The sequence below is a fragment of the Salvelinus namaycush genome, chromosome 26, assembly GCF_016432855.1.
Source record: "Salvelinus namaycush isolate Seneca chromosome 26, SaNama_1.0, whole genome shotgun sequence".
NCBI classification, from domain to species: Eukaryota; Metazoa; Chordata; class Actinopteri; order Salmoniformes; family Salmonidae; genus Salvelinus; species Salvelinus namaycush.
In genome coordinates, this window is record NC_052332.1 from 42,730,974 (window position 1) to 42,756,568 (window position 25,595).

General features: G+C 41.8%; 1 protein-coding gene across 1 annotated transcript; it reads left to right on the forward strand.

The window, feature by feature from the left end:
* Positions 1–25,595, forward strand: stoml3b (stomatin (EPB72)-like 3b). Its single transcript, XM_038965453.1, has 7 exons — positions 1–169; positions 14,683–14,789; positions 16,985–17,057; positions 17,154–17,236; positions 21,903–22,106; positions 24,377–24,511; positions 25,074–25,595. Exons 1-7 carry the CDS (start codon positions 103–105, stop codon positions 25,260–25,262), a joined length of 858 nt encoding a protein of 285 aa, XP_038821381.1. The 5' UTR covers positions 1–102; the 3' UTR covers positions 25,263–25,595.

Sequence of the window (25,595 nt, forward strand, 5' to 3'; positions counted from 1 at the left end):
TCTCTCTCTCACACACACACTCCTCTCTCTCTCTCACACACACACATCTCTCTCTCTTTCTCTCTCACGATCACAGTCAAGGAGGAGACCCAGTGCTGTTGCATGGAAATGGACAGCGAGATGGAAAGTGGTCAGAAGAGACGAGTCAACAGCAAAGATGATCTGATAAGTAAGATAATACGTTAGGTTATAACTATTTTATGTCTCCCTCTTTATTATATTTTCTCTAACTCTATCTCAATGTTTCTTTCTCTCTCTTTAAATCACTCTTCTTTGCACTCTCTCACCCACTTTTCTCTCCAGCCTCTCTCTCTCTCTCTCTCTCTCTCTCTCTCTGTCTCTCTCTCTCTCTCTCTCTCTCTCTCTCTGTCTCTCTGTCTCTCTCTCTCTCAGCTGATCTTTGCTCTATGGAAACTGCCGTGTTGTCAGGGAGTTGTTAAATAATAGGTTACTTAGGGCAGGACGGCTTTATTAGTGGTAACAATGTACACTGACTCTCCACAACACTACATTCTTACAGACAGTTACCTGTTACAGTTACCTAGCTCAGGATACATGCTTCTTAACAGTTACAGTTGACCGGGGCAGCTCTAGCAGAGCAGAAATTTGACCAACTGACTTGTTGGAAAGGTGGCATCCTATGACGGTGCCACATTGAAAGTCACTGAGCTCTTCAGTATGGGCCATTCTACTGCCAATGTTTGTCTATGGAGATTGCATGGCTGTGTGCTCTATTCTAGACCCCTGTCAGCAACAGCTGAAATATCCAAATCCACTCATTTGAAAGGGTCTCTTTTGTATATATAGTGTATTACAGAGTGGGTCAGGGAGCGGTTGAAAATGTCCTGCGGCCAGAATGTTAACCTTTTTTTAAGATCTTACTCTGGAGAGCATGATCACACAGTCATCCGGAACAGCTGGTGCTCTCATGCATGGTTCAGTGTTGCTTGCCTCGAAAGTGAGCACTGGGCAGCTCACGGCTGGGTTTCCCTTTGTAATCCGTGATAGTTTGCAAGCCCTGCCACATCCGACGAACGTCTGAGCCGGCATAGTAGGATTCAATCTTAGTCTTGTATTGACTCTGCGCCTGTTTGATGGTTTGTCAGAGGGCGGGATTTCTTATAAACGTCCAGATTAATGTCCCTCTCCTTGAAAGCAGCATCTCCAGCCTTTCGCTCAGTGCAGATGTTGCCTATAACCCTTGGCTTCTGGTTGGGCTATGTACTGTACATACGGTCACTGTGGGTATGACGTCTATGTAGTTACTAATGAAGCAGGTGATTGATGTGATGTACTCCTCAATGCCATCGGATGAATCCCGGAACATATTCCAGTCTGTGCTGAAAAACAGTTGTGTAGCGTAGCATCTGTGTCATCTGACCACTTCTGTATTGAGTGAGTCACTGGTACTTCCTGTTTGAGATTTTGCTTGTAAGCAGGAATCAGGAGGATAGAGTTATGGTCAGATTTGCCAAATGGAGGGTGAGGGAGAGCTTTGTACGCGTCTCTGTGTGTAGAGTAAAGCTGGTCTACAGTTTTGCCTCCTGTAGGTTGCACATGTGACATGCTGGTAGAAATGAGGTAAAACGGATTTCATTTTCCCTGCATTAAAATCACCAGCCACTAGGAGCGCCGCCTCTGGGTGAGCATTTTCTTGTTTGCTTATGGTGGAATACAGCTCGTTGAGTCTGGTCTTAGTGCCAGCATCGGTCTGTGGTGGTAAATAGACAGATACAAAAAATATAGATAAACTCTCTTGGTAAATAATATGGTCTATAGCTTATCATGAGGTATTCTACCTCCGGAGAGCAGAAACTTGAGACTTCCTTAACGTTAGAGATCACACACCAGCTGTTTTTAAATGAGACACACCCTTCCTCTCTTGGTCTTAACTGAGTCTGCCGTCCGGTCTTGGCGATTCATAGAAAAACCAGAGAGATGTATATTATTCATGTCCTCATTCAGCCTCGACTCTGAGAAGCATAAGAGCTTGACATCGACAGTTCTTCAGGTCCTGTTGATAGGAGAGTCACGAATTAGTCTCCCTTTTGTTGGCCAATAGAACGGAGGGTAGAGGCAGGTTATTTATTGGCCAACGTAGTTTCGTCAGGGTGCCCGCACGTCGATCTGCTTTACACTGTCTTTTACTTTTCTGAGACTCTGGGTTTAGGGCTGTGTAGGAAGGAAGGGTCACCTGATCCCTTTAATGGTTAAGGTTAGGATTTAGGGAGGGTAACCTGATCCCTTTAATGGTTAAGGTTAGGATTTAGGGAGGGTAACCTGATCCCTTTAATGGTTAAGGTTAGGATTTAGGGAGGGTAACCTGATCCCTTTAATGGTTAAGGTTAGGATTTAGGAAGGGTCACCTGATCCCTTTAATGGTTAATTATGGTTTGCAGTTGTGTTGTTGTGATCAGTAGTTGTGGTCAGTAGTTGTGGTCAGTAGTTGTGTAGTTGTGGGCAGTAGATGTTGTCAGTAGTTGTGTGGTCAGTAGTTGTGTAGTTGTGGTCAGTAGTTGTGTGGTTGTGGTCAGTAGTTGTGGTCAGTAGTTGTGGTCAGTAGTTGTGTGATTGTGGTCAGTAGTTGTGTTGTTGTGGTCAGTAGTTGTGGTCAGTTGTTGTGGTCAGTAGTTGTGGTCAGTAGTTGTGGTCAGTAGTTGTGTTGTTGTGGTCAGTAGTTGTGGTCAGTAGTTGTGGTCAGTAGTTGTGGTCAGTAGTTGTGGTCAGTAGTTATGGTCAGTAGTTGTGTTGTTGTGGTCGGTAGTTGTGTGGTTGTGGTCAGTAGTTGTGGTCAGTAGTTGTGTGGTTGTGGTCAGTAGTCGTGGTCAGTAGTTGTGGTCAGTAGTTGTGTGGTTGTGGTCAGTAGTTGTGGTCAGTAGTTGTGTGGTTGTGGTCAGTAGTTGTGTGGTTGTGGTCAGTAGTTGTGTGGTCAGTAGTTGTGTGGTTGTGGTCAGTAGTTGTGTGGTTGTGGTCAGTAGTTGTGGTCAGTAGGTGTGGTCAGTAGTTGTGGTCAGTAGTTGTATGGTTGTGGTTGGTTGTTGTGGTCAGTAGTTATTGTCTGTAGTTGTGGTCAGTAGTTGTGTGGTTGTGGTCAGTAGTTGTATGGTTGTGGTTGGTTGTTGTGGTCAGTAGTTATTGTCTGTAGTTGTGGTCAGTAGTTGTATGGTTGTGGTCAGTAGTTATTGTCAGTAGTTGTGTTGTTGTGGTCAGTAGTTGTGGTCAGTAGTTGTGGTCAGTAGTTGTGGTCAGTAGTTGTATGGTTGTGGTTAGTTGTTGTGGTTCTGGTTGTTGATAAGGTTTTAGCTATCTTTCTATCCTTTATATCTAGTTGGATCAGAGACAGAGGAGCGGGATAGTGGTTTTGGCAAGCCCGTTTTGGTAGCCAATTGGTCGTTTTATAAACGTCACAATACGGTGCAAAGCGTTTTATCCGCTAAAACCATTGACTACTAGGCTACGTGCTGTTTTCAACGGATTGTTAAATAAATGTTATAGTCCGTGCTTGACTTGACCTGAAATAGATGGCTGTACTCTGGTTGGGTGCCAGTACTGTTTATATCTATATATATATTTTTAACATTTAAGTACAGGAGCTCCACAGTACCTTTTGAGCTAATATTATATAAGAGGAACTCTGCGGGAGCTCAAGCAGTAGAAAATGTGAGGTGCCGGTACTCAGCTCCAGTGAGCTCCTGCCCAAGTTAAGCACTGGTTATAGCTAACTATATCGTTTTAATGTCATCACCTCTTGAAGAGCATAGTCAGAACTACACATTTCTGATTATTCCACATTTAGCTCTATCATCAGAGTTATACAGGAGGTAACTGCATGTTTTTCATGATCAGTAAACGTGAGGGTAGCCTATCCATTTGGCATTAGCTAGATAGCTAAGCAAACAACATGTGTCATTTAGCTTGCTTCATCAGAGATTAGGCTTTTGGAAAGAGCTTGACATCGACATGTCCTCGTCCTGGTAAAGTTGTCAGTCAGACTACTGTCATCATCACTATAGATGATAAGCACATCAAACAATACTTTTATTTAGCCATCTAGCTAGTTTATCCCCAGAAAGTTAGCTTGTTAACTAGCCATATAGACGTGATCTGTCATTAGCTTGTTAACTAGCCATATTGACGTGATCTGTTATTAGCTTGTTAACTAGCCATATTGACTGATCTGTTATTAGCTTGTTAACTAGCCATATTGACTGATCTGTTATTAGCTTGTTAACTAGCCATATAGACGTGATCTGTCATTAGCTTGTTAACTAGCCATATTGACGTGATCTGTTATTAGCTTGTTAACTAGCCATATTGACTGATCTGTTATTAGCTTGTTAACTAGCCATATTGACTGATCTGTTATTAGCTTGTTAACTAGCCATATAGACGTGATCTGTCATTAGCTTGTTAACTAGCCATATAGACGTGATCTGTTATTAGCTTGTTAACTAGCCATATTGACTGATCTGTTATTAGCTTGTTAACTAGCCATATTGATGTGATCTGTTATTAGCTTGTTAACTAGCCATATAGACGTGATCGGTCATTAGCTTGTTAACTAGCCATATTGACGTGATCTGTCATTAGCTTGTTAACTAGCCATATAGACGTGATCTGTCATTAGCTTGTTAACTAGCCATATTGACGTGATCTGTTATTAGCTTGTTAACTAGCCATATTGATGTGATCTGTTATTAGCTTGTTAACTAGCCATATTGACTGATCTGTTATTAGCTTGTTAACTAGCCATATAGACGTGATCTGTCATTAGCTTGTTAACTAGCCATATAGACGTGATCTGTTATTAGCTTGTTAATTAGCCATATAGACGTGATCTGTTATTAGCTTGTTAACTAGACATATAGACGTGATCTGTTATTAGCTTGTTACCTAGCCATATAGACGTGATCTGTTATTAGCTTGTTAACTAGCCATATTGACTGATCTGTTATTAGCTTGTTAACTAGCCATATAGACGTGATCTGTTATTAGCTTGTTAATTAGCCATATTGATGTGATCTGTTATTAGCTTGTTAACTAGCCAAATTGATGTGATCTGTTATTAGCTTGTTAATTAGCCATATTGACTGATCTGTCATTAGCTTGTTAACTAGCCATATTGATGTGATCTGTCATTAGCTTGTTAACTAGCCATATTGATGTGATCTGTTATTAGCTTGTTAACTAGCCATATTGACGTGATCTGTTATTAGCTTGTTAACTAGCCATATTGATGTGATCTGTCATTAGCTTGTTAATTGTTGGTGTAGGGATCCTTGTGCATTTCAGGCAAAATAACAACTCAATCTTTATATCCCAGGACAAATTAGCTAGCAACAGCAAGCTAGCTAAATAGGACAAATTAACGTTAGCTAGCAAGTGCAAGCTAACTAGCTAAATTACCATACATGTTTAATGCTTTTCGACCTGTCCCCAAATTAATGTCATTGGTTCAGAGTTTGTTTTGATATTTTAACCTGCGTGTCGTGATCGCGTTTGGTGTGGAGGGGGAAAAATACATTTATGCACGATAGCGCACGATGGCGCACACGCACAGCCTGTTTGGGCAAGGTGTAAGGTAGGTATAGAGCTATCACTTGAGTTAAATACTGAAGTGCTAGGTACCAGGAAGGCTCCATTATTACACGTATCTATCTCTAATGATTAGGCTACTTAGTAGACTCTGTAGGTACAGTAAATACCCAGTCAACGGAGGGAGATTAAGTGCTACCTAGGCTATGTGTATAACAGCTACGCTACACAATGCTTTCATCTCATAGGGTTTTGTCAAGACTTTAAACATTTCCCAAGCCGATTATTCCCCGATAACGTTAGGTGAGTGCATATTAGCCTAATGCAGTCATAGTGATATAAGTGTATTCCACAGGTGACTGGTAGATTGTGTGACCATGTGTTTTCCAGGTTATTTCAACAGGTCGGACAGGCTTGTGTTTTTATGTAGCACAAGTAGAGTTGAGGATAGACTCTGATGAGGCTTTTTAGGTCAGATTCTTTCTCATGCAGTTCAGCCAGAAAGTGAATTCATGAATAACCCTAACCTTAACCTTAACCTAAACATTTTACATTTCCTGGAGAGCATCCGTCCTAATCTAGCGCACTTGATTCTAGTTAGTTACCACTCGGATTGGAGTGAAAACCTACAGGAGGTTTGTCTCTCCAGGAACAGGGTTGGAGTTAAAACCTACAGGAGGGTATCTCTCCAGGTTCAGGGTTAGAGAGCCCTGGACTAGGTAGATGTAAACCTACAGGAGTCTATCTCTCCAGGATCAGGGTTAGAGAGCCCTGGACTAGGTAGATGTAAACCTACAGGAGGTGTATCTCTCCACGATCAGGGTTAGAGAGCCCTGGACTAGGTAGATGTAAACCTACAGGAGGTGTATCTCTCCACGATCAGGGTTAGAGAGCCCTGGACTAGGTAGATGTAAACCTACAGGAGGTGTATCTCTCCACGATCAGGGTCTAGTCAATCATCATAATCAGTAATGTATGTCTATTATTATCCTTATGTGTTGGAATGATTAATACATTGATCACATGACACCGGCTTAGTTCCAAACCTTTGTAAGGTTTACAGTGTGAATTTTACCACAGATGCTGCATACAACACATCATATTAGACTATGTGAAACTGAAATTATGTTTTTATAAATTAATTAAAAATGAGAAGGTGAAATGTCTTGAGTCAATAACTATTCAACCCCTTTGTTATGGCAAGTTCAAGAGTAAGATGTGCTTAACGAGTCACATAATAATTTGCATGGACTCACTCTGTGTGCAATAATAGGGTTTAACATGATTTTTGAATGACTACCTCATCCTTTGTATCCCACATAAACAATTATCTGTAATGTCCCTCAGTCAAGCAGTGAATTTCAAACACAGAGTCAACCACAAAGACCAGAGAGGTTTTCCAATGCTTCGCAAAGAAGGTCACCTATTGGTAGATGGGAAGTAATTTTTTATTTAACCAGGCAAGTCATTTAAGAACAAATTCTTCTATTTACAATGACGGCCTACTCCGGCCAACTGTGCACTGCCCTATGGGACTCACGATCACGGCCAGATGTGATACAGCCTGGATTCAAACCAGGAACTGCAGTGATGCCTCTTGCACTGAAATGCAGTGCCTTAGACCACTGTGCCACTCAGGCGCACACTTTGGATGGTGTAACAATACACCAAGTCACTACAAAGATACAGGCGTTCTTCCTAACTCAGTTGCCGGAGAGGAAGGAAACCGCTCAGGGATTTCATCATGAGGCCAATGGTGACTAAAACAGTTACAGAGTTTAATGGCTGTGATAGGAGAAAACTGAGGATGGATCAACAACATTGTAGTTACTCCACAATACTAACCTAAATGACAGAGTGAAAAGATGGAAGCCTGTACAGAATAAAAATATTCCAAAACATGTATCCTGTTTGCAACAAGGCACTGAAGGAAAACTGCAGAAAATGTGGCAAAGAAATTAACTTTGTGTCCTGAATACAAAGTGTTCTGTTTGGGGCAAATCCAACACACCACATCACTAAGTACCACTCTTCATATTTTAAAGCATGGAGGTAGCTGCATCATGTTATGGGTATACTTGTCATCGGCAAGGACTAGGGAGTTTTTGTTTAGGATAAAATAAACGGAATAGAGCTAAACACAGGCAAAATCCTAGAGGAAAACCTGGTTCAGTCTGCTTTCCACCAGGCACTGGGAGATGAATTCACCTTTCAGCAGGACAATAACCTTAAACACAAGGCCAAATATACACTGGAGATGCTTACCAAGATGACACTGCATTTTCCTGAGTGGCCAAGTTACAGCTTTGACTTAAATCGGCTTGAAAATCTATGAGAAGACTTGAAAATGGCTGTCTAGCAATGATCAATAACCAGTTTGACAGAGCTTGAAGAAGTATTGTACAATAATGTACAGGTGTGCAAATCTCTTAGAGACTTACCCAGAAAGACTCACAGCTGTAATTGTAAAGGGTGTAATCACTGCCAAAGGTGATTCTAACATGTATTGACTCAAGGGGTGTGAATACTTATGTAAATTCGATATTTCTATATTTCATTTTCAATAAATTTGCAAACATTTTCAAAAAAACGTTTTCACTTTATCATTATGTGGTTATTGTGTGTAGATAGGTGAGAGAAAATAATATTTTCAATCCATTTTGAATTCGGCTTGTAACACAACAAAATGTGGACTAAGTCAAGGGGTGTGAAGACTTTGTGAAGAAACTGTAATACAAGATGGAGGACCGGTCACTGTGGGCCTCTCCGTCTCTGTAGTGTTTCTCCCCTTGTGGCTCAGTTAATAGAGCATGGCACTTTCAATGTCAGGGTTGTGGGTTCAATTTCCACAGAGGACCAAAAATGTATGCCCTCACTACTGTAGATTACACTCTCTCTATATATGATCTACATGGAAAAAAGTGGCTTATATAGTCTTCTATTATATGATAATTGTGTCATATGGTTCAGAGGAACGGTAGTAAACCGTTGGAGCCTGAAATAGGCTAACTACCACTGTAAAATAATTAAAAAGTCTTTATCAATAACGGACGTCAATGTAGAAGAAAAGTTATAAAGTTGACGGGAAATTTCAGGTTGTGTTTTCCGTTGGGGAAGTGAAACACTTTTACACAATATAGGCCTACCCTGGACTTCTGTATGGTGAGAATATACTTCCTCTGGCTGATGGGACATTTAGCAAAACAGAGCTATCAGTAATAAGGAAAATAGCCCAGAACCTCAGATTGACTGATTATAATAGGGACTATCATCCGTGGGGGAAAAAAATAAGGTTTTATCGGTAGGCACTGTAGTTCAATAGACTAATTTAAAGATACAGACTGATTATTAAGCAAGCTATGTTATTAAACGTTGTCAACACACACTATGAATAGCAAAACTACACTGTAATCGACTAACGTTGACATTGTGTATGTGACACACAGCCTTGGCTTGTTTTAGGAGATGTTTCCTCTGATTTTCTCAGATAGTATATTTCCATGAGCTCAAACCGTTACAGATGCCGTATCTTAATTTGAGCCTGTTTCACAAATAATCCTTCAGCTACAGGAAATGTGGATCATTATGTGGATTATAATTGATGGAATTTTTTAGTAGGGGTTGATACATTTTTTATTAGGGCAAATCATGTCTGACATTTTAAATGGGAAATTACAAACTTTAGAAATCGTTTTAAAACCTTGAATACACTACAATTCTTTCAACAACAGGATGATCAAATGAAGATCCTACATCTGTGGTGAAGCCAGGCTGAGATGAGTCATCACAACTGTAACCACACGTGCTATTTATTTATCTTTCATCTCGAGGGAGGTAGCACATGACGCTTTGTTGCATAACACAACCTTTACTGGCCTTGACCGTGTGTGTGTGTGCGTGTGTTTGTGTGTGTCTCTCAGGGCTATACAGGAAATATGAAAGGCAAGACCCCTCCCTCCACTAATGTCTTTATCACCAGATAGCATTATGCTATGCTACTTCATAAAACCTCTCCCTCCACTAATGTCTTCATCACCAGATAGCATTATGCTATGCTACTTCATAAAACCTCTCCCTCCACAAATGTCTTTGTCACCAGATAGCATTATGCTATGCTACTTCATAAAACCCCTCCCTCCACTAATGTCTTCATCACCAGATAGCATTATGCTATGCTACTTCATAAAACCTCTCCCTCCACTAATGTCTTCATCACCAGATAGCATTATGCTATGCTACTTCATAAAACCTCTCCCTCCACTAATGTCTTCATCACCAGATAGCATTATGCTATGCTAATTCATAAAACCCCTCCCTCCACTAATGTCTTTATCACCAGATAGCATTATGCTATGCTACTTCATAAAACCCCTCCCTCCACTAATGTCTTTATCACCAGATAGCATTATGCTATGCTACTTCATAAAACCCCTCCCTCCACTAATGTCTTTATCACCAGATAGCATTATGCTATGCTACTTCATAAGTAAACAGACCTGTGTGTGTGCTCGTGTGATCAAATCAAATGTCTTTATAAAGCCCTTCGTACATCAGCTGATATCTCAAAGTGCTGTACAGAAACCCAGCCTAAAACCCCCAACAGCAAGCAATGCAGGTGTAGAAGCACGGTGTGATCACTGCCATCCTAGACTAGAAGACATAACAAATATGTGTTGGTCTGATGTGAATGAGGATCATCCAGACGCAGCACTTGATACATTTATGAAATAGTTTCTTCCAGTTATTGATAAAAAATTTTAATAGAAAATGGACCTATTAAGAAACGGACTGTTAGAACTGTTAAGGCTCCATGGATTGATGAGGAATTGAAAAACTGTATGGTTGAAAGAGAGAAAGAGATGGGCAAAAGGAGTGTTGAATAACTGGCTGGCTGACTTCCTGGAAAACTGAGAAATGGTGTGACTGTGGAAAAATAACTTTGTAGTACTTTAAATGAAATTATGGCCAGAAAGACAAATTCATCACAAAACCATTTGATGTTTCCAAATATTTGGCAAATTGGGCAAACTTAGGGAAGAAATGCCAACAACGAACAGTGAGTTATCGAATTCACGCATAAAAAAAACAAATAATGAAAGAAAAGCATTTTAAGTTAGAATTTTGTAAAGTTAGTTTGGGAGAGGTGGAAAAATTGTTATCGATCAATAATGACAAACTTCCTGGCATTGACAACTTAGATGGAAAGCTACTGAGGATGGTATCTGAGTCTATAGCCACTCCTATCTGTCATATCTTTAATCTGAGACGAGAGGAAAGTATTTGTCCTCAGGCCTGGAGGGAAGCCAAAGTAATTCCGCTACCCAAGAGTGGTAAAGCGGCCTTTACTGGTTCTAACAGCAGACCTATCAGCTTGCTACCAGCTCTTAGCAAACTGTTGGAAAAATTGTTGTTTGACCAAATACAATGCTATTTCTCTGTAAACAAATTAACAACAGACTTTCAGCGTGCTTATAGAGAAGGGCACTCAACATGTACTGCACTGACACAAATGACTGATGATTGGTTGAAATACATTGATAATAAGAAGATAGTGGGAGCTGTACTGTTAGATTTTAGTGCAGCCTTTGATATTATTGACCATAACCTGTTGTTGAGAAAATGTAGGTTTTATGGCTTTTCTACCTCTGTCATATCATGGATTCAGAGCTAAACTCAGCAAAAACAGAAACATCCCTTTTTCAGGACCCTGTCTTTCAAAGATAATTCGTAAAAATCCAAATAACTTCACAGATCTTCATTGTAAAGGGTTTAAATACTGTTTCCCATGCTTGTTCAATGAACAATAAACAATTAAATGAACATGCACCTGTGGAACGGTCGTTAAGACACTAACAGCTTACAGACGGTAGGCAATTAAGGTCACAGTTATGAAAACTTAGGACACTAAAGAGGCCTTTCTACTGACTCTGAAAAACACCAAAAGAAAGATGCCCAGGTTCCCTGCTCATCTGTGTGAATGTGCCTTAGGCATGCTGCAAGGATGCATGAGGACTGCAGATGTGGCCTGGGCAATAAATTGCAATGTCTGTGAGACGCCTAAGACAGCGCTACGGTTAGACAGGACGAACACCTGATCGTCCTCGCAGTGGCAGACCACGTGTAACAACACCTGCACAGTATCGGTTCATCCGAACATCACACCTGCGGGACAGGTACAGGATGGCAACAACAACTGCCCGAGTTACACCAGGAACGCACAATCCCTCCATCAGTGCTGAGACTGTCTGCAATAGACTGAGAGAGGCTGGACTGAGGGCTTATAGGCCTGTTGTATGGCAGGTCCTCACCAGACATCACCGGCAACAACGTCGCCTATAGGAACAAACCCACCGTCGCTGGACCAGACAGGACTGGCAAAAAGTGCTCTTCACTGACGAGTTGTGGTTTTGTCTCACCAGGGGTGATGGTCAAATTCGCGTTTATTGTCAAAGGAATGAGCGTTACACCGAGGCCTGTACTCTGGAGCGGGATCGATTTGGAGGTGGAGGGTCCGTCATGGTCTGGGGCGGTATGTCACAGCATCATCGGACTGAGCTTGTTGTCATTGCAGGAAATCTCAACGCTGTGTGTTACAGGGAAGACATCCTCCTCCCTCATGTGGTACCCTTCCTGCAGGCTCATCCTGACATGACCCTTCAGCATGACAATGCCACCAGCCATACTGCTCGTTCTGTGCGTGATTTCCTGCAAGACAGGAATGTCAGTGTTCTGCCATGGCCAGCGAAGAGCCCGGATCTCAATCCCATTGAGCATGTCTGGGACCTGTTGGATTGGAGGGTGAGGGCTAGGGCCATTTCCCCCCAGAAATGTCTGGGAAATTGCAGGTGCCTTGGTGGAAGAGTGGGGTAACATCTCACAGCAAGAACTGGCAAATCTGGTGCAGTCCATGAGGAGGAGATGCACTGCAGTACTTAATGCAGCTGGTGGCCACACCAGATAGTGACTGTTACTTTTGATTTTTCCCCCCCCTTTGTTCAGGGACACATTATTCCATTGCTGTTAGTCACATGTCTGTGGAACTTGTTCAGTTTATGTCTCAGTTGTTGAATCTTGTTATTTGTAAGTCGCTCTGGATAAGAGCGTCTGCTAAATGACTTAAATGTAAATGTAAATGTATGTTCATACAAATGTTTACACATGTTACGTTTGCTGAAAAAAACGCAGTTGACAGTGAGAGGACTTTTCTTTTTTTCCTGAGTTTATATATATATAATAGAACACAGAGAGTTGTATTTAATGGAAGCCTCTCTAATGTCAAGCATGTAGGATGTGGTGTACCGCAGGGCAGCTCTCTAGGCACTCTACTCTTTTCTATTTTTACCAATGACCTGAATCTGGTAATGAATGGTATGGCTGTTGAATAGGTTAAGGATACTAAAGTACTTGGTGTTACCTTAGATTGTAAACTGTCATGGTCAAAACATATAGATTCAATGGTTGTAAAGATGGGGAGAGGTCTGTCCATAATAAAGAAATGTTCTGCTTTTTTGACACCACACTCCAAAAAGCAATTTTTGCAGGCACTAGTTTTATCTTATATTAATTATTGTCCAGTCATGTGGTCGAGTGCAAGGGAACACCTAGTTGAGCTGTAGCTAAAAGAGAGACACGTCTTGCTCTTCATTGTAATCAGAAGGCTGATATAAATAATATGCATGCCCAGTATCTCTTGGCTAAGAGTTGAGGAGAGACTGACTGAATCACTTCCTATTTTTATAAGAAACATTAATGTGTTGAAAATTCCAAATTGTTTGCCGAGTCAACTTACACACACCTCTGACAAACACACGTATCCCACCAGACATGCCACCAGAGGTCTTTTCACTGTCCCCAAATCCAGAACAAATTCAAGAAAATGTACAGTATTTTCTTGAATTTGTTCTGGATTTGGGGACAGTGAAAATATGTAATTTACTGTAAAATGTTGCATCGCTGACAGTAATTGGCCGGTAAGTTACTGTAATTTATTTTACAGTACAGCTACTGTAATCCATTTTTAATTCTACATAGAGACATTGCGTGGAACTCCCTTCCATCTCAGATTGCTCAAATGAACAGCAAACCTGGTTTCAAAAAGCAACACCTCACGGCACATCGCCTCTCCCCTATTTGAACTAGATAGTTTGTGTGTATTGATATGTAGGTTATGTGTGTCATTTTTACGTTTAGTGTACGTAGATATGTCCTTGAGTTGTTCCTGTCTATTAATGTTCTGTATTATGTCATTCTATTTTATGTGGCATTGCTGTTTAATCAGCTTCTTGATATGCCACACCTGTCAGGTGGATGGATTATCTTGGCAATGGGAAAAATAGTCCCTAATTGTGGAGGTAAACACATTTCTGCACAGCATTTGAGAGCAATACGCTTTGTCTGTGCGTATGGAACATTTCTGGGATCTTTTATTTCAGCTCATGAAACACGGAACCACTTTAATTGATTTAATTGATTTCATTAAATTGAACTTTAATTGTTGCATTGAGATATTCCTTCAGAGTAGATCGTACAATACACTGTCCAGCTCACTGTAGTAAAGGGATCAGTGGTTTTACATTTATATATTCCTTCAGAGTAGATCGTACAATACACTGTCCAGCTCACTGTAGTAAAGGGATCAGTGGTTTTACATTTATATATTTCTTCAGAGTAGATCGTACAATACACTGTCCAGCTCACTGTAGTAAAGGGATCAGTGGTTTTACATTTATATATTTCTTCAGAGTAGATCGTACAATACACTGTCCAGCTCACTGTAGTAAAGGGATCAGTGGTTTTACATTTATATATTTCTTCAGAGTAGATCGTACAATACACTGTCCAGCTCACTGTAGTAAAGGGATCAGTGGTTTTACATTTATATATTTCTTTCCTTACCTTGTCTATATAGACAAGAAGTAACTCCAATCCAAACTCTGGTTTTCTTAAACTAGCCATTTCCAACAAATGCTAATAACATGTCATTTCTCTCTCTGTCTCTGTCTCTGTCTCTGTCTCTGTCTCTGTCTCTCTCTCTCTCTCTCTCTCTCTCTCTCTCTCTCTCTCTGTCTCTCTCTTTCTCTCTCGTTCTCTCTCTCTCTCGTTCTCTCTCTCTCTCTCGCTCTCTCTCTCTCTCTCTCTCTCTCTCAGCTGATGTTGGTTCAGGGAGCCTAGGTTGCTGTGGCTGGCTCATTGTGATCCTCTCTGGTCTGTTCGTCTTCTCCCTGTTCCCCTTCACCATCTGGTTCTGTATAAAGGTGAGTAAGACACGGAGCGATGTCCATAGAATGAATAGAATGGGCATCTTCAGTCCAGTCAAATATGCACTGTAAAACATTTACTGTAAAATGTTGCATCGCTGACAGTAATTGGCCGGTAAGTTACTGTCATTTATTTTACAGTACACCTACTGTAATCCATTTTACTGTACCAACATTTTTACTATAATCTAATTTATATAATATTACTGGAATGACCCATGCAGCGAGATATAACCCAGTGTTCTTTGCAGGATTACATTTTTACATGTACATTTTTGGTCATTTAGCAGGCATTCTTGTCCTTAGCAACTTACATTTAACGAAGGTTGATTAGGAAAATATATTACAGTAATAGCAAGTAAAACTTTTCTGTTACTGAACATTTTTGCTTTTTACTTGCTTTTTACTTGCTATCAACCTTGCTTGGATGACTGTAGTGCCTGCTAAATGACCAAATTACAATCTAAATGTAAACATGTTAACTTGCAAAGAACACTGGGTAATGTGTCGCTGCATGGGTTATTCCAGTAATATACTGTAAATTAGATTAATGTACTATTTTTGGTACAGTAAAATGGATTACCATAAAAAGGATTACAGTAGCTGTAATGTTAAAAATATTTACAGTAACTTACTGGACAATTTATACTGCACATATCAACTACCAACGTCACCATGCTGTTTATACTGTAGACCTACATATCAACTACGTTACCCACGTTAGCACACATAACTACTGAACTACAGAACTACAGAACTACTGGACTACAGAACTACAGAACTACAGAACTACAGAACTACTGGACTACAGAACTACAGAACTACAGAACTACTGGACTACAGAACTACTGGACTACAGAACTACAGGACTACTGGACTACAGAACTACAGAACTACAGAACTACTGGACTACAGAACTACAGAACTACAGAACTACTGGACTACAGAACTACAGAACTACAGGACTACAGGACTACAGAACTACAGAACTACAGAACTACAGAACTACAGAACTACAGGACTACAGAACTACAGAACTACAGAACTACTGGACTACAGAACTACAGAACTACTGGACTACAGAACTACAGGACTACTGGACTACAGAACTACAGAACTACAGAACTACTGGACTACAGAACTACAGAACTACAGAACTACTGGACTACAGAACTACAGAACTACAGGACTACAGGACTACAGGACTACAGAACTACAGAACTACAGAACTACAGAACTACAGGACTACAGGACTACAGAACTACAGAACTACAGAACTACAGAACTACAGGACTACAGAACTACAGAACTACAGAACTACAGGACTACAGGACTACAGGACTACAGGACTACAGAACTACTGAACTACAGAACTACAGAACTACAGGACTACAGAATTACTGGACTACTGAACTACAGGACTACTGAACTACAGGACTACAGAACTACAGAACTACTGAACTACAGGACTACTGAACTACAGGACTACTGAACTACAGGACTACAGGACTACTGAACTACTGGACTACAGGACTACAGAACTACTGGACTACAGAACTACAGAACTACTGAACTACAGAACTACAGAACTACTGAACTACAGGACTACAGAACTACAGAACTACAGAACTACTGAACTACAGAACTACAGAACTACTGAACTACAGAACTACAGAACTACTGAACTACAGAACTACAGAACTACTGAACTACAGATCTACAGACCTACAGGACTACTGAACAACTGAACAACTGAACTACAGGACTACTGAACTACTGAACTACAGAACTACTGAACAACTGAACAACTGAACTACAGGACTACTGAACTACTGAACTACAGAACTACTGAACTACAGGACTACAGGACTACAGAACTACAGAACTACAGAACTACAGGACTACAGAACTACAGAACTACAGAACTACTGAACTACAGAACTACTGAACTACAGGACTACTGAACTACTGAACTACAGAACTACTGAACTACAGGACTACAGAACTACAGAACTACAGAACTACTGAACTACAGAACTACTGAACTACAGGACTACTGAACTACTGAACTACAGAACTACTGAACTACCAAGATATGTTCTATATTTAACTTTTTGTGTTGTTTTGTGTATGTGTGTGTGTTGTGTTGTGTGTTGTGTTGTGTGTGTGTGTGTGTGTGTGTTATGTTGTAGATAGTTCAGGAGTATGAACGTGCTGTCATCTTCAGGCTGGGCCGTATTACAGACCGGAAGGCTAAGGGACCAGGTAAAAGACCAGTCACTGTGTGTCTGTGTGTGTGTGTGCGTGCAGGCGAATATTCAGTCTACATTGATGTAAAGAAATAAACTCTCTCTCTTCCAGGTATCTTTTTCGTTCTGCCATGCACAGACTCCTTCGTGAAAGTGGACCTGAGAACCGTGTCATTCGACATCCCTCCACAGGAGGTAGGACATATACTAACCAGGAAGGACACCTGTTAAATAAACTGTCATATAAATCAGGAGGTAGGACCTATACTAACCAGGAAGGACACCTGTTAAATAAACTGTTATATAAATCAGGAGGTAGGACATATACTAACCAGGAAGGACACCTGTTAAATAAACTGTCATATAAATCAGGAGGTAGGACCTATACTAACCAGGAAGGACACCCATTAAATAAACTGTCATATAAATCAGGAGGTAGGACCTATACTAACCAGGAAGGACACCCGTTAAATAAACTGTCATATAAATCAGGAGGTAGGACCTATACTAACCAGGAAGGACACCCATTAAATAAACTGTCATATAAATCAGGAGGTAGGACCTATACTAACCAGGAAGGACACCCATTAAATAAACTGTCATATAAATCAGGAGGTAGGACATATACTAACCAGGAAGGACACCCATTAAATAAACTGTCATATAAATCAGGAGGTAGGACCTAAACTAACCAGGAAGGACACCCGTTAAATAAACTGTCATATAAATCAGGAGGTAGGACATATACTAACCAGGAAGGACACCCATTAAATAAACTGTTATATAAATCAGGAGGTAGGACCTATACTAACCAGGAAGGACACCCATTAAATAAACTGTCATATAAATCAGGAGGTAGGACCTATACTAACCAGGAAGGACACCCATTAAATAAACTGTCATATAAATCAGGAGGTAGGACCTATACTAACCAGGAAGGACACCCATTAAATAAACTGTCATATAAATCAGGAGGTAGGACCTAAACTAACCAGGAAGGACACCCGTTAAATAAACTGTCATATACATCTTATAATGTACAGTAGCAGTCAAAAGTTTGGACACACCTACTCATTCAAGGGTTTTTCTTTCATTTTTACTATTTTCTACATTGTAGAATAATAGTGAAGACATCATAACTATAAAATAACACATATGGATTCATGTAGTAACCAAAAAATATTTTATATTTGAGATTCTTCAAAGTAGCCATCCTTTGCCTTGTGGACTGCTTTTCACAATCTTGGCATTCTCTCAAACAGATTCGTGAGGCAGTCACCTGGAATGCATTTCAATTAACAGGTGTGTCCTGTTAAAAGTTAATTTGTGGAATTTCTTTCCACCTTAAAATGCGTTTGAGCCAATCAGTTGTGTTGTGACAAGGTAGGGGTGGTATACAGAAGATAGCCCTATTTGGTAAAAGACCAAGTCCATATTATGGCAAGAACAGCTCAAATAAGCAAAGAGAAACAACAGTCCATCATTACTTTAAGACATGAAGGTCAGTCAATATGGAACATTTCAAGAACTTTTAAAGTGTCTTCAAGTGCAGTCGCAAAAACCATCCAGCGTTATGATGAAACTGGCTCTCATGAGGACCGTCACAGGAAAGGAAGACCCAGAGTTACCTCTTCTGCAGAGGATAAGTTCATTAGAGTTACCAGCCTCAGAAATTGCAGCCAAAATAAATGCTTCACAGACTTCAAGTAACAGACACATCTCAACATCAACTGTTCAGAGGTCGAATTGCTGCAAAGAAACCACTACTAAAGGACACCAATAATAAGAAGAGACTTGCTTGGGCCAAGAAACACAAGCAATGGACAATAGAGCAAAGGAAATCTGTCCTTTGGTCTGATGAGTCCTAATTAGAGATTTCTGATTCCAACCGATGTGTCTTGGTGAGATTTTTGGTTCTAGCCAGCGTTTTTTTTTGTGAGACGCAGAGTAGGTGAACGGATGATCTCCACATGTGTGGTTCCCACCGTGAAGCATGGAGGCGGAGGTGTGATGGTGTGGGGTTGCTTTGCTGGTGACACTGTCTGTGATTTATTTAGAATTCAAGGGACACTTAACCAGCATGGCTACCACAGCATTCTGCAGCGATACGCCATCCCATCTGGTTTGCACTTAGAGGGATTATCATTTGTTTTTCAACAGGACAATGACCCAACACACCTCCAGGCTGTGTAAGGGCTATTTGACCAAGAAGGAGAGTGATGGAGTGCTGCATCAGATGACCTGGCCTCCACAATCACCTGACCTCAACCCAATTGAGATGGTTTGGGATGAGTTGGACTGCAGAGTGAAGGAAAAGCAGCCAACAAGTGCTCAGCATATTACATTTTACATTTTAGTCATTTAGCAGACGCTCTTATCCAGAGCGACTTACAGTAGAGTGCATACATTTTATTACATTTTTTTTTTTTTACATTACATTTCATTACATTTTACATACTGAGACAAGGATATCCCTACCGGCCAAACCCTCCCTAACCCGGACGACGCTATGCCAATTGTGCGTCGCCCCACGGACCATATGTGGGAACTCCTTCAAGATTGGCATCCACAATTTTTTATACCTTTTTTATTTCACCTTTATTTAACCAGGTAGGCTAGTTAACCAGGTAGGCTAGTTAACCAGGTAGGCTAGTTAACCAGGTAGGCTAGTTAACCAGGTAGGCTAGTTAACCGGGTAGGCTAGTTAACCGGGTAGGCTAGTTAACCGGGTAGGCTAGTTAACCAGGTAGGCTAGTTAACCGGGTAGGCTAGTTAACCGGGTAGGCTAGTTAACCGGGTAGGCTAGTTAACCGGGTAGGCTAGTTAACCGGGTAGGCTAGTTAACCAGGTATGTTAGTTAACCAGGTAGGCTAGTTAACCAGGTAGGCTAGTTAACCGGGTAGGCTAGTTAACCGGGTAGGCTAGTTAACCGGGTAGGCTAGTTAACCAGGTAGGCTAGTTAACCAGGTAGGCTAGTTAACCAAGTAGGCTAGTTAACCAGGGAGGCTAGTTAACCAGGTAGGCTAGTTAACCAGGGAGGCTAGTTAACCAGGTAGGCTAGTTAACCAGGTAGGCTAGTTGAGAACAAGTTCTCATTTACAACTGTGACCTGGCCAAGATCAAGCAAAGCAGTTCGACACATACAACAACACAGAGTTACACATGGAATAAATAAACATACAGTCAATAATACAGTAGAAAAAAAGTCTATATACAGTGTGTGCAAATGAGGTAGGATAAGAGAGGTAAGGCAATAAATAGGCCATGGTGGCGAAGTAACTACAATATAGCAATTAAACACTGGAATGGGAGAATGTGCAGAAGATGAATGTGCAAGTAGAGATACTGGGGTGCAAAGGAGCAAGATAAAATCAATAAGATCAATAAATAAATACAGTATGGAGATGAGGTAAATTGGATGGGCTATTTACAGATGAGCTATGTACAGGTGCAGTGATCTGTGAGCTGCTCTGACAGCTGGTGCTAAAAGCTAGTGAGGGAGATATGAGTCTCCAGCTTCAGAGATTTTTGTAGTTTGTTCCAGTCATTGGCATCAGAGAACTGGAAGGAGAGGCAGCCGAAGGAAGAATTGGCTTTGAGGGTGACGTACAGGTCGCAGTGGTGGGTAGTATATGGGGCTTTGGTGACAAAACGGATGGCACTGTGATAGACTGCATCCAATTTGTTGAGTAGAGTGTTGGAGGCTTTTTTTAAATGACATCGTTGAAGTCGAGGATCGGTAGGATGGTCAGTTTTACGAGGGTATGTTTGGCAGCATGAGTGAAGGATGCTTTGTTGCGAAATAGGAAGCCGATTCTAGATTTAATTTTGGATTGGAGATGTTTGATATGAGTCTGGAAGGAGAGTTTACAGTCTAACCAGACACCTAGGTATTTGTAGTTGTCCACATATTCTAAGTCAGAACCGTCCAGAGTAGTGATGCTAGTCGGACGGGCAGGTGTTGGCAGCGATCGGTTGAAGAGCATGCATTTAGTTTTACTTGCATTTAAGAGCAGTTGGAGGCCACGGAAGGAGAGTTGTATGGCATTGAAGCTCATCTGGAGGTTAGTTAACACAGTGTCCAAAGAAGGGCCAGATTATACCGAATGGTGTCGTCTGCGTAGAGGTGGATCAGAGAATCACCAGCAGCAAGAGCGACATCATTGATGTATACAGAGAAGAGAGTCAGCCCGAGAACTGAACCCTGTGGCACCCCCATAGAGACTGCCAGAGGTCCGGACAACAGGCCCTCCGATTTGACACACTGAACTCTGTCTGAGAAGTAGTTGGTGAACCAGGCGAGGCAGTCATTTGAGAAACCAAGGCATTTGAGTCTGCCAATAAGAATGTTGTGATTGACAATCACCCGACCTCAACCCGTTGAGAGGGTTTGGGATGAGTTGGCCCACAGAGTGAAGGAAAAGCAGCCACCAAGTGCTCAGCATATGTGGGAACTCCTTCAAGACTGTTGGAAAAGCATTCCAGGTAAAGCTGGTTGAGAGAATGCCAAGAGTGTGCAAAGCTGTCATCAAGGCAAAGGGTGACTACTTTGAAGAATCTAAAGTATAAAATATATTTGTATTTGTTTTTGGTTACTACATGATTCCATATGTGTTATTTCATAGTGTTGATGTCTTCAGTATTATTGTACAATGTAGAAAATAATAAAAATAAAGAGTGTGTGTAAAATTTTGACTGATACTGCATATCTTATCTTTATATAATAACATTCATCACTCTTGATGTTAACAGCATCACTGAGGTCTCTCTCTCTCTCTCTCTCTCTCTCCTCTCTCCTCTCCTCTCTCCTCTCTCCTCTCTCCTCTCTCTCTCTCTCTCTGGGGGTGTTTGTGTGTTGTAGATCCTGACTAAGGACTCTGTGACAGTGTGTGTTGATGGGGTGGTCTACTTCCGGGTGAGCGACCCCATCTCCTCGGTGGCCAAAGTGTCCAACGCAGACTTCTCCACCCGTCTCCTGGCCCAGACCACCCTGAGGAACGTCCTGGGAACCAAGAACTTGGCGGAGCTGTTATCAGACCGCGAGGGCATCTCACACAGTATGCAGGTACAGAAACCTAAAACCAGGGCCGGCTCCAGGCATAAGTGACATAAGTGGTCGCTTAGGACCCACTGCCGCAAGGGGGCCCCGACCCCTCAAAAATATGTTTTTTAAAATGTTTTTGTCGACTCAGTCGGGGTCTCAATTTCTACATTTGTTTGTGCATCAGCAGTTCTTCTTGTTATGTCAGTCATTCAATTACCTGACAATTAGCCATGTTAATTGTTCTATTGGTAGTTAGTCTAGCCATGCTATCTAAACTTGTAGTAATCATCAATAAGCATGCAGGGCATGTGCCCAGTGGCCCTGACTTCCAGCCCCATGGCAAAATGTGTAGAAATGCCGGAAATTAACTTTAAAAAACAGCAACATTTCTCTCCGCCGTGAACCAAATCTCGCTTAGGGCCCCCGTACCTAGAACCTACCACCGTAGAACCCTAGAACCAAGAACCTGACTGAGGTCCTGTCTGACTATGAGGTGAACCAAGAACCTGACTGAGGTCCTGTCTGACTATGAGGTGAACCAATAACCTGACTGAGGTCCTGTCTGACTATGAGGTGAACCAATAACCTGCCTGAGGTCCTGTCTGACTATGAGGTGAACCAATAACCTGACTGAGGTCCTGTCTGACTATGAGGTGAACCACGAACCTGACTGAGGTCCTGTCTGACTATGAGGTGAACCAATAACCTGGCTGGGGTCCTGTCTGACTATGAGGTGAACCACGAACCTGACTGAGGTCCTGTCTGACTATGAGGTGAACCACGAACCTGACTGAGGTCCTGTCTGACTATGAGGTGAACCAAGAACCTGACTGAGGTCCTGTCTGACTATGAGGTGAACCAACAACCTGGCTGGGGTCCTGTCTGACTATGAGGTGAACCACGAACCTGACTGAGGTCCTGTCTGACTATGAGGTGAACCACGAACCTGACTGAGGTCCTGTCTGACTATGAGGTGAACCAATAACCTGGCTGAGGTCCTGTCTGACTATGAGGTGAACCACGAACCTGACTGAGGTCCTGTCTGACTATGAGGTGAACCAATAACCTGGCTGGGGTCCTGTCTGACTATGAGGTGAACCAATAACCTGACTGAGGTCCTGTCTGACTATGAGGTGAACCACGAACCTAACTGAGGTCCTGTCTGACTGAAGTGTAGAAAGTCAAAGTTGCAGGTCCATTATTATATTCTGAGAGATCAACTTGGCGTATATAACAAGGCCATTAGAAAAGCCAGACGGCCTCATTCTACTAACTTGATCACTATTAATCAGAATAATTAGACAGTGCTCTTCACAACCATTGATGGCCTGATAAATCCTGGCCCCCCTCGCAAACCTACGTGAACATCTAAATATGATGAGTTTGACGCATATTTCAGAGATAAGATAAGCAACGTTAGGCTGGGTATCAGTGAAGACCTGATGAGAGGTTTGATGATATGTGCCGTAGCCTACAACGCAAAGCCACTGTGGATTTTATTTTCCCTGGTTGACACAGACCTGCTCAGGAAAGTGACGCCACAACTTAAGCCTTCTACCTGCCTTCTTGATCCTTTCCACACCATCTTCTTCAAAATAGTTTTTAATTACACATCTGAAGAAGTGCAAACTATTGTTTAATTAAAGGACCATTAAAGGACTATAGTTCTGGAGTTACTAGATTTACACATCTAGTTTTTCTTGATCTATGTCAAGTAATGCAATTGGAAAAAATAGCACAGCAGCCATTTTGGGAGGGTGTGGATGACCACACACCATAGCAGTCATCACAGGGCACTTTCCCCACTGCACTAAAAACCTGTTATGATGAAACCCCTTCTGGGGAAAAGTCATCAAGATTCTTCATCTCTTAGCAAATTTCTGACAATCTCCATCCCTTTCATTCTTAAGCAAAATTCTGGAGAAATTGGTCTTCAAACAGCTAAATAATTTTTTAAGTGCTAACTTTATTTAAAAAGAAATCCAATCTGGTTCTCGGGCTGACCACAGCAATGAGACAGCCTTAGTTAAAGTGGTAAATGATCTTAGAGCCGACAGAGATGCCAAACAGCTCTTTGTCCTTAAGTGCTGCGTTCAACACTGTTGACCAAGATGTCCTTCTGGACAGACTGGAGAGGTGGGTTGGCCTCTCCATTTAACCGGTTGAGAGTTTTTTGTCACCCTTGGTAAACATAATTTACTGTAATATCCTGTCTTCCTATAGGCCAGTCTGGAGGAGGTGGAAAAGGCCTGTGTAATAAAGTATCACTGTAATATCCTGTCTTCCTATAGGCCAGTCTGGACGAGGCCACTGACCCGTGGGGTATCAAGGTGGAGCGTGTGGAGATTAAGGACGTGAAGCTGCCTCACCAGCTGCAGAGAGCCATGGCTGCAGAGGCAGAGGCCACTCGGGAGGCCAGGGCGAAGGTGGGCACTCACACACACACACACACACACACACACACACACACACACACACACACACACACACACACACACACACTCACATTCACATTCACATTCACAAACACACCCACACACTCACACTCACTCAAACACCCATACATACACACACTCTCACAAACACACCCACACACTCTCACACTCACTCACACTCATTCACTCACACTCACTCACACTCACACTCACTCACTCTCACTCACACTCACACTCACTCACTCACACTCACTCACTCACACTCACACATTCTCACACATTCTCACACTCACACTCACACTCACTCACACATTCTCACACTCACACTCACACTCACTCACACATTCTCAAACTCACACTCACTCACTCACTCACTCACTCACTCACTCACTCACTCACACACTCACTCACTCACACACTCACTCACACACTCACACACTCACACACTCACACACTCACACTCACTCTTTCTCACACTCACACACCCACACACACCCAGTGGTCTCCCTCTGTAAGTGTGTACCAATCCACTCCTTTGTCTCCCTCTCTGTAGGTGATAGCAGCCGAGGGGGAGATGAACGCCTCTCGGGCCCTGAAGGAGGCGTCTCTAGTGATCTCAGAGTCTCCGTCGGGTCTCCAGCTGCGCTACCTGCAGACCCTCACCACCATTGCTGCCGAGAAGAACTCCACCATCATCTTCCCTCTGCCCATGGACGTCATCAGTCACTTCATGAAGAAGTGATGTCATCAAAACTCGCCACACACACCGCTCCTGTCTAACATTCAATCAGTTGGTTTAGTTGATTCGGGTGATTTGAAGAAGAAAACAAAAAAACGTTTCATTTATTTTTTTTGTGAGGATTGTTTCAGATTTCAGGATTAGACCCGGTAACCTTTTAGGGGATGTATTTCTAGTGTGTTAAAAAATATAAACAAATATGTTTGAAATACACTGTTATATTGATAATTTATTGGATATTATAAACTGTGTGGTTCAAGCCCTGAATGCTGATTGGCTGACAGCCATGGTATATCAGACCGTATATCACGGGTATGACAAAATATACATTTTACT